This window comes from Seriola aureovittata, chromosome 21 (genome assembly GCF_021018895.1).
Source record: "Seriola aureovittata isolate HTS-2021-v1 ecotype China chromosome 21, ASM2101889v1, whole genome shotgun sequence".
Taxonomy (NCBI): Eukaryota; Metazoa; Chordata; class Actinopteri; order Carangiformes; family Carangidae; genus Seriola; species Seriola aureovittata.
Window position 1 is genome coordinate 6867382 of NC_079384.1, and position 9525 is coordinate 6876906.

Here is a 9525-nt window from a genome sequence, read left to right on the forward strand (position 1 = left end):
TTGTTGTTTTGAGTTTTTTTTTCTCACTGAACTCACTTAACTGTATCACAGAAAAGAAAAAAAAAAACATATCTACAGTATTTAGAATTTGGATCACTCCACTTTTTGGCAAATGCATATTCAGCTCATTGTGCTGATGCATCAAAGGACTTATTAGTTATTCTGTGAGGTGTTTGATAGTAGCTACTGTACCAGAGCTCCATACTGATGAGAACAACAGACCTCCAAACTGCCTCTGTATGTTAAGACTATTTGACAGGAAACCTGTGGCTATAGCTCACCTTCATAACCAGTCGCAGCCCTGAATGATTTATGCAACTCATCAGTACTCTACACTGCACGTAAAGAGACTACTCTTTACTTCTAATTTGCCAGTTTGATGTGTCCATGTCATCCCATTAAAAGTTAAAGTGACAAATGCAGGGACATAGAAACCTGTAGCTTTGTGAAGAGGAAACAGTCCAAAACTCATTGTCACCCAAGGGTGATAGAGGATTTGAAGAGTCCTGTTATCTACCTGATGGAGGTAAACGTTGCAAAGGTATTGTATTCAATATTGGTATTGCATTCAATTCCTGACACCGGCAACACACTGCAGCTCTGGAATTACTCCTTAGCATAATGCTAATATTGATATGCTACTCTTTAGTCACAAGCCAGTAACCCAGTACGCAATATCATCTAATTGTCCGAAAAATTTGATTTGAGTAGAAGGTAATTAGAGCTTACTGCAGTTCAATTGACACGACATAAAAAAAGAGAGAGGGAGAGAGACTTCTAATCACAACAGGGACAAGTTGTTCATATTCTGGTAGGAAAAGCCCTTCAGCAAACATTCATTACTGTCACCTCTTCACGCAGAGTAATTAAGGGAACCTTCATGATCATACTCTGTTATCTAGAGAGAACCTCTGCCTCTGCGCTTTTCATTCCCTCTCATGTCTTTAATAAGCGCCTGAGGTGCTTTTTGGAGACATATTGTCTGATGCAGTCACTCCCATGAGTTTTCCAAATGACATTTATGGGGCCATGACCTGTTGGTCCATTTAAAAGAGCTGCCATAGATGTGAATCTCCTATTTCACCAGACAATGGCAAAGATCAAGATGAATTTATGTCTCTTCTGAGGAAATCATCGATACAAAGAAAAAGGGAAATGTATTTGAGTGGAGACGTAATTCAATCCACACCAGACTACGGCCTAAGATGTTCTCCAAGGTAAGAATAACCCAGTGCAGCCTTCAATAATGAAATTTTGATGTTAAAGATGTGGCAAATGGTTTGTCAACAAGGATTTCCCTCTGTCAGACACACAAATGCCTCTAGAGCAGAGCAAGACCAATAAATGATTAATGATGGCCATGAAAAACACTTGAGCAGAAAGACCCATCATCTTGTATGACCCACTTCTTGAGGAGAAATTAAGGGAGAATGCCACAGGGGATCAGCTGCCCTCCTCTCTGCTGCCTGACTTACCCTTGCCCGGGTAAAGCACTCTCCAGATGCCCTTTGGCTGCTCAGTGAGGGTCCAGAGGACTCACAGTGTCAGCCAAAGTCAGTTCCACCTCATCCTCAAACTGCCTCTTTCCCAAAGGCAGCACTTAGTCTTTGAAGGAATAGATTCGGCATTTTGGGATATATATATATATATATATATATATATATATATATATATATGCTTATTCACATTCGTGCTGAGAGTTAAATGAGAAAATGAACACTACTCTCAAGTCTATACGGTAAATACGTAGCTGGAGCAGTTAGCTTAAGTTTTCCTGCTCCATAGTTTCTATTAACGGAGTGAGTTTGTTTTACAGAAAACAATGATATTGATCTTGACAGAGTTAATCTTAAGGAAGCCCTGGTACAGCCTCCTGTGACGAGCAGGAGGTTCAACAGTACTGAAAAATAGATGGTAAGCTTCTCTCTCTGACATTTCCTACCACACACACACACACACACACACACATACACACACACATATACACATAACAGCTCCCTGATAACAGAGTCTCACGGTGGCTTTGAAATCAGTCACTGTTAAGGAAGCCTCACCACTCGAGGCGATAAACATAAAGCCAGTAACAGACGTGTGTGTGTGTGTGTGTGTGTGTGTGTGTGTGTGTGTGTGTGTGTGTGTCTCAGCTAATGTATGTGAGTGCGCACATTCTTTTGTTCACCTGTATGTACGACAGGTGTGTGTGCATGCCGGGAGTGAGGGTGCTGGTAATGTAACACCTCTGTTCCCCGGCACACATAAATGTCGCTGAGGTTAATTTAAATTTCAGGCCAGATCAGCTTGCCCCGCCTGCTACCTTAGACACGTTACACTGGTGTGAGCATTACAACTGCTGGGTAATGGGACACAAAGTGGGGGATAAGGTGACGCATCCAATCCCACAGAGCGCAGCCCTGTTTGGGATTGGGTTGCAGGTGAAAATGTTTCCAAGCTCCGAGATCACATGGGGTCTCCCAGCAAGGGCCCGTGTGGGCACCTGCCAATTTCCTCCTTTAGCCTAAAAAAAAAGGTACCACCAGAGATGCTGCATCTGCGGAGAGTGACGAGGACTTCCTCTGGGTGAGTATCAATATTCTGAGATGGTCTATTTTTTTTTTTTTTTTTTAATTTTGTTGGTGTCCCCCAGGGGCTGATCCAGAGACAAAAGACAGAGAGTCACTGCTGTCTGAGGAGAAGAGACTGTGTCAAGATCTCACACTCAATTTGTGTTACACAGCTCCCTCTGTTGTGGTAAGTGTGTAAGTGTGAGTAAAATAAATGTCTTTATCTTTCACGTTTTCACATTAACATTAGCTTTTGTACATGTAAGAAATGTACATTTGATACAAAACACAGTGGTGGTGAGGTATCAGCGGTATTAAACATTATTAGATATTATTAGATAAAATTAGATGACAATGCAGAAACCCTTTACTATTACCAAGTGCGCTTACCATTTCAGTTTTGGTGATATAACAAAATTGCAAATAGGCAAATTACCAGTAAGTAATTGCCACACCAACAATCTGAGGCCTCTCGGGCCCCTGACAATGTGGGGCCCCCCGGGCAGTTGCCCACTTTGCCGTGTTGGTGATCCAACCCTGGGTGAGCATGCTGATCCACACAACAGTACATTTAGTGAATGTGAAGAAGGAGCTGAGGAGAAGGATGAGATTACATCTGCCCTTATATTGGTATCATAATACAATATGTGGCATCCTATGATATTACGTCAAGATGTCAAACACTTGTACTATTAATAGCTAATACACTGTAAATGGGTATTTTAATAGTGCAATTGTACAGGAGGTGAATAGTCTATTAATGTGATTTAGTGTTATATATTATATATGTCAGTATAAATTGTATATTATATATGTTTAGTACTTGGATATTTATGTTCAGAACTGCCGTATGGATGCAGGGTTTTTTTGGTTATTTTATTCTACTTTTTTTCACTCTACATTCAGAGATGTAACCTTTTAATTAGTCTGATTTAATTCAGATAAATTCAGGGTTGCTCAATATTCTTTCTGGATAAAGGCCAATTGGAAACACAAAGAATGCATGTTTGGTTTCCTGTTAAATATCTGCACTGGTGTAAATCACCCTCAAAAGAAAGAAATACAGAATTTGTACAGATAAGTGAAATTAGTGTTTTTTATATCTGAGTCAGATTTTTGGGACGAAAGGTCAGGTCATCATCATTTTGTTGTGAAATAATTTCCTGAGAAATGCCCGTTCCTGTCCAAACCTCCTTCCTCTGAGGAAGAACGCATTGCACCCAGTTTCAACACAGATGCTTCTGACTAGGCCCAGTGCATTCCAGCTAAAACACATTTCCTAATTCCTTAGTTCCATAATTTCCTGTGAGACAGAACAGCTGAGCATCGCACTCTAAGTCCATGTGAGATCTCATGACACAATCTGCCGTTAAAACCTGGTTTCAAAAGAGATTTGACCTGGATGTCCTTGTGGATTACCGGTATCAGTCTCACCACGTTAACACGACATTACATTCTTGGATCTGAAACCCAAGAACAAAAATCTGTGTTATGTCAAAATTTCCAAATTTTGCAAAATTGGGGAGAACTCGCAGTTGATCGTGATATCCGATCTGCTGGAAATCTATTGGGAAAATCCAGCATTTGTCAAGTGAGAACACATGTAGTATTTTACAAGGCAAATGTACCATTTTTAAGTTTTCCCAAAATCCAGGATTAACCCTAGAACCTATTTCATTTGTTTAACATGTTTAATATTTTATCTCGATCTTTGGACTCTCTAACTCCAGGTCCTTTAATGGCTTCCTCAGTATATGAGAGAATGAATAGGTGAGTGCTGGATGGGAAAACCTCTTTCTGTTTTCATTGTAGGTTCTCTCCTTTCCTTTCATCTTAAACCTAAATGCCCTACTTTAAATTCCTGTTAATACCGAAAGGCTTTCCCCAGCTACAGATAGCCTACATCGAATTAAATCTATTCATGCACCATGGACCTTTTCACTTGCTGCAATGACAGCATTGTAGCAAGCAGATACAAAGGTGACACTGTGTTATACAGTAGGCTACATCAAATAAACCATGTGGTTGGTGTCCAACTGGGTCATTGACGGGGCCGTAGAGCGAGGCCTCAGCATTGAATAATGCCCTCCTTTCATGTGCAGGACTGATTGGAGATCAGACCAGTGTGGATTTCAGGGATCAGATTTGACAGCTTCACTTCACAGCCTATCAAGCATGGCCAGATGTAACATAGCTACACTGACTGATCAAGGGGCCTCGCGTCAGAGCATGAAGCAAACCGATCTGCTACAATGGAGGCACATGATTGACCTATGAGGTGATTACATAATGGTATATGTTTGGAGCTTCACTTTTGAAATGAGGATCTAACGGACTGGCATCAGTGGTATCAATCTACTTGCTGGAGTCTAGGTAAGAAAGTGAATTTATTTCCCATGATGTCAAACTATTCCTTTATGGCAAAAGAATTTACCGAAAAACCCAACTGAAAACTTTCAACTTTGAGATTTTGTGAATGAAATGCAAGCAGCTCCTTTCAGAGTGAAACCACACAGCTGTGGTTTATTCTGTAAGTCATGTATACAGGAATTCCACCAGATGGCACTCTTGTATCTGCCAAGCCTTGAGACAATGTACCTGTAAAGTCTGATGAACACACCAACCCTGAATCAGCCCGTGTAGACCAGGACACTCCAGGTAAGACACACTTTGGATCTTTCTAATTGCTGCAACAGCGGCACCAATTGGAAAATCACTTTAAATGTCATAATAGTCCAGGGCAACACAGCTGTGCGTAACTGACTGCATCCCAGGGAGTCGTCTGCACTCCCATTTCATCATTTATCTCAAATATTTCTGTCCTATATGTGTCAAATTTTCTTATCTATTGACAAAAAAAAAGAAAAAACCTCAAGTCATTCAGCACAGAAGCGACTCATGATGGCCCCAAATCACTCAGGATGAGCACAGAGATCATAAGATGAGTAAAGTTTCCTCCCAAAAAAAACCTGGATTTCCAAAAAAAAAAAAGAAAAGAGGAATTTCACACTGAAATACTTTCAATTTCAATTTTGTCTAACTGCAGGCAAAGGAAACGCCTGTTCCTCATGCTCTCTTTGTATATGATTTGGAGAAACTCATTCTTGAACTTCTAGCTGAATTACATCAACATAAAATATCAGTAATAAAATCATTTCAGTTCCCAAAATGAATTCTTGAATTGTGTTATTCTGGAGGCTTACGTTGAAGATTGTATTGCAAAGTAAAACTAGACAGTTACGTCCTCTCAAATCTACTTTTACCGTTTTTATTCATTTATTTGCTGGTATATTTTTCTTTTCACTCATTTAATTTTTTTATTTTATTTGAATTAAAAAAAAAAAATTAATAAGTAGTCTTTGATTTGTTATTTATTACATAATTGACCCAAAATGTTAAATTAATGAACAAATCCAAATCTGATATCATGCCTGGATCAAACTCAATATTTCGTCTTTATTGGTTCCACAATTTGGATCCAAATAAGTTGGGTGACTTAATAAAAAACAAAAAAATGACAGGCCTTTCAATTTAAATGTGATTTTTGTGGAAACATCCTGTCACTCATAATGAGACTAATTCAGATGAACAAATGATGGGAAATCCCTCTACAAGTAGGTGCTATATATACATATGACTATAAGTGAACTATAAATCATGAATGGTGCTCACTTGAGGTCAAGACTGTAAGACATTCACCAACTGAGCAATGGACATCATGATTGGTGAGTAGTGAGGTAATGCTTGCAAAATGCTGCCTTCTTCCCTTTTGCTGATGATCTCCAGACTCCTCAGAGACAACACAGACTAAGAGGAGGAAGCTTCAAGAAAATATGGAGCTGGTGTTGACGGTATTTTAATTTATTTCATCAGGAGGCTGTTTTAAAGAATAGATTACAAGTTTACATCTTTTTTTTTCATTTTTTATTTTTTTTTTTACATCAGGTCAAAGTGTCATACACGCTATGTTTAACTACAGCAATTACTTTTAGGTTTCACATTACAGTGACTATTCTCAACTCAGCAGTTATCTAGCCTGAAGGGGGGGCATGTCCAATGCTGCAGCACAGGGGATCAGCTGAGGAGAGAGCTAGGCTTTGTTCTGCCTGTCCTCTGCCTCTCTCTCTTTCTCTCTCTCTCTCTCTCTCACGCACACACACGCATTGTACCGGGGGACTGTTTAGATGCCACGGCGTTAACGTTTTGATTTTTCTCCCCTTGCAGTTATCGCCATTTCCTCCTACATGGCCACCGTTGCTCGCAGCGCACCTCTGCCGGAGGGGAGCGCACTTGTTGAGGATCCGCAATTCCAGGAGATGGTACAGAGGAGCCGCGGCTTAGTAGAGAAGATCCTGCTCTCCATTCCCGACACGCACAAATCCTGCATTCACACAGAGGTGAGATACAGCAGATGTGTGCTGGTGTTGATGAAATGTGCTTCAGGCAGAGCTTCAAGGCTGCTGCGCGGTTAAACTGCAGGTCTGTGAATGAGCCCATAAAAGGGCTTCTGCATTACTCAGCCTGTTATGGATCCGTTAACAGGTTTTCTAAAAGGCTGTTTTATGAGTCCGGTCTGAAATGCGTCCGTTTATTAGCTGTGCAGCAGTCACTGTCACTTTGCATATTGGAAAAGTTAGACACAAACGTGATAATTATCGTTCGGCAGCTGCAGTAGTCGCAGTGCTTCTTGAAGCTGCTGTGCGGGACCAGTGAACTGCTGAAAGGGTCCAGCATTAATCTCTTACGTCTGTGGCTTTTCAATCAATCTTTGCATGCCTGTATGCTTTTTTTCACTGTTGTCGAAAGTTGCCTTTATGTACTCATTACCCATATACCCTACGCCATGTGCTTCAGTACTTTGGATACTTGTTCATCACTGGAGTGTGTCCATTTAATGCCTCCTTATACCTGTGTACTACATTGCATTCATTTAACATTAAGTTACAAATGAGACATACAAAACCTTTAATGATGAAATATGCTGCATCATCATAGAGGATTATAGAACATAATAACATATCACTGACAAGGAACATTCTCTATAGTGAAGACTTTAACTTTTACTTGTGATGGAGTTTCTATACATGGTGGTATTAGTACTTACACTTAAGTAAAGAATCTGAGGACTTCTGCCACCAGGTTTTTCATGATGGATTTAGAACTTTTCAAATGCATGTCAAGCTGTTATCTATCCATAACATCTTTGTGTTATCTCTCTGCTGCAGACTCTACAACTAAATTCCTCAGAAAATGCAATGTTTGTGTTAATGGCAAAGAAGATCGGCATCCCCTCTGCTCCTGTACTCAGAGTTGTGTCAGAAAACGTCTCTCTGGTAAGCATCTTCAGCGTATTTGAATGTAATGTCGGTTTAAAAAAAAGGGACATGTCTCATTTATTTTTTTTTATCTATTAGCAAACCAGTCTGACACAGATGTCCGAGGGTCTTCAGCTGCACCGTGCCTTACTGAGCTCTGTCTCTGAACGGCTGGAAAACAAAAACAAAGTGACTGATCTAATGGCTGACATCAGAGACCTCATCATTCAGATCAATAAGGTAGGAGAATGTCTCCGAATCACTGATTGTCCTGACAAACATTTTGCATTTTTGGCACCTTTGTGATGCCTTTTCCCATTTGTTGCAGATGCTGAAAATGGTCCAGAAAGAGGCTGTGGTGCAGCCCACCCCAACCCCTATGGCTTTACATCTACTAGGGGAATATGACGTGCAGGTGGCAGCACACCTGACTCTGGTCCAGCTCCAGGCCTTCGGGCAGGACACAGTCCGCTGCCTCAGGAGTCTGGACCAGAGCAATGAAGAGGAGACAGAAAGCTGACTAAAAGATCCCATACTCATTTTAACTATTTTTTTTTTTGTATGTTTGTTTTTTAAAGTATATTTTTTGGGACTTTTTATGCCTTTATTTGATAGTATAGTAGAGAGAAACAGGAAACGGGGAGGCAGAGAGAAGGGTAAATACATGCAGTAAAGGGCCATCCGCTCATTTTAACTAATTTTAACTAATTTTGGCTTATGTCCAAAACTTACCATATCCTGCCATTTTTTATCATGGCATTTAATATTTATCACTTAAGACATTATTTATTATATTTTCATTTATTTATTTATTTATCTATTAAATTGGAATATTTAATATTTATTTAGGGAATTTATTTTTGATAACAAAGCTTTGTATTCGTCAGTCTTCTTTTTGTTGACAGCTGAGGCAACTTCTGTTTTAACTCAGGCCTGCTGGCTTCTACTGAAAGTACTTTACCTGTTTACATTACATAATAACTGAAAATGAAATTCTCAACTCTCATACAAAATCAAAAGTTATTCAATAGTCCAAAAACGATATTTACAATTGCTTTACACAGCAGAGTTTAATAACAGTAATGTATAAGAGATCAGCAAGTTTAGAGACATTTATGAACTTTATCAACTATCAAAACTTATTTTAGGGGATTTTATGAAGTGATCATATTTTCTGTAAACATTTTTAAATGTAACTAATTATTTTTTGGATGAAACTTATTTTAAAAATTGTTTTATTTTCTGATCTTTCAATAAAAAAACAAACCTTGTGAAGAGGGATTGTTCCTTATTGTCAATGACTATCCTTACTGACACGAGGCACTGGGTCATGCTGATGCATGCCGTCTCATGAATGAAATTAGACTTAAAATTCCAGTTAAGACAATATTATAGTAGGGAAGTGCAACAAAAAGTGAAATAGATACTTCTGTGTGATTAATTCTGCCACACTCCCAGCCAGACTGATTTCCTTGAGGAAGTGTTGCAAGTGCCCAGTGAGTGTCTGAAGACCATGAGCTTTTTGTCAGTCAGAGGATGATTCAAACTCCCTCGTATGTAGTGTCATGTGATAACCTCCCTAGCATGTGACCAATCAACTGACTGGTTTGTGATCACAGTGGTCAGGTCTCATGTTACTGTAATCTCCA

General features: G+C 39.5%; 1 protein-coding gene across 2 annotated transcripts; it reads left to right on the plus strand.

The window, feature by feature from the left end:
- The first annotated feature begins 5316 nt into the window (after window positions 1-5316).
- csf3a (colony stimulating factor 3 (granulocyte) a) lies at window positions 5317-9213 on the plus strand. 2 transcript variants are annotated; one of them, XM_056366335.1, is made up of 5 exons: window positions 5317-6286; window positions 6786-6958; window positions 7787-7894; window positions 7976-8116; window positions 8205-9213. In XM_056366335.1, exons 1-5 carry the CDS (start codon window positions 6271-6273, stop codon window positions 8394-8396), a joined length of 630 nt encoding a protein of 209 aa, XP_056222310.1. In that variant the 5' UTR covers window positions 5317-6270; the 3' UTR covers window positions 8397-9213. The 2 variants fall into 2 exon arrangements, with proteins under 2 accessions (XP_056222310.1, XP_056222311.1); XM_056366336.1 differs by lacking the exon at window positions 5317-6286 and adding an exon at window positions 6305-6412.
- The last annotated feature ends 312 nt before the right edge of the window (window positions 9214-9525 follow it).

Bases quoted from the DNA above. Each gene is read 5' to 3' on its own strand.
- csf3a (XM_056366335.1), top strand. The intron at 7,895-7,975 runs GTAAGCATCTTC...TTTATCTATTAG, and splicing joins TGTCAGAAAACGTCTCTCTG to CAAACCAGTCTGACACAGAT. The intron at 8,117-8,204 runs GTAGGAGAATGT...CATTTGTTGCAG, and splicing joins TCATCATTCAGATCAATAAG to ATGCTGAAAATGGTCCAGAA.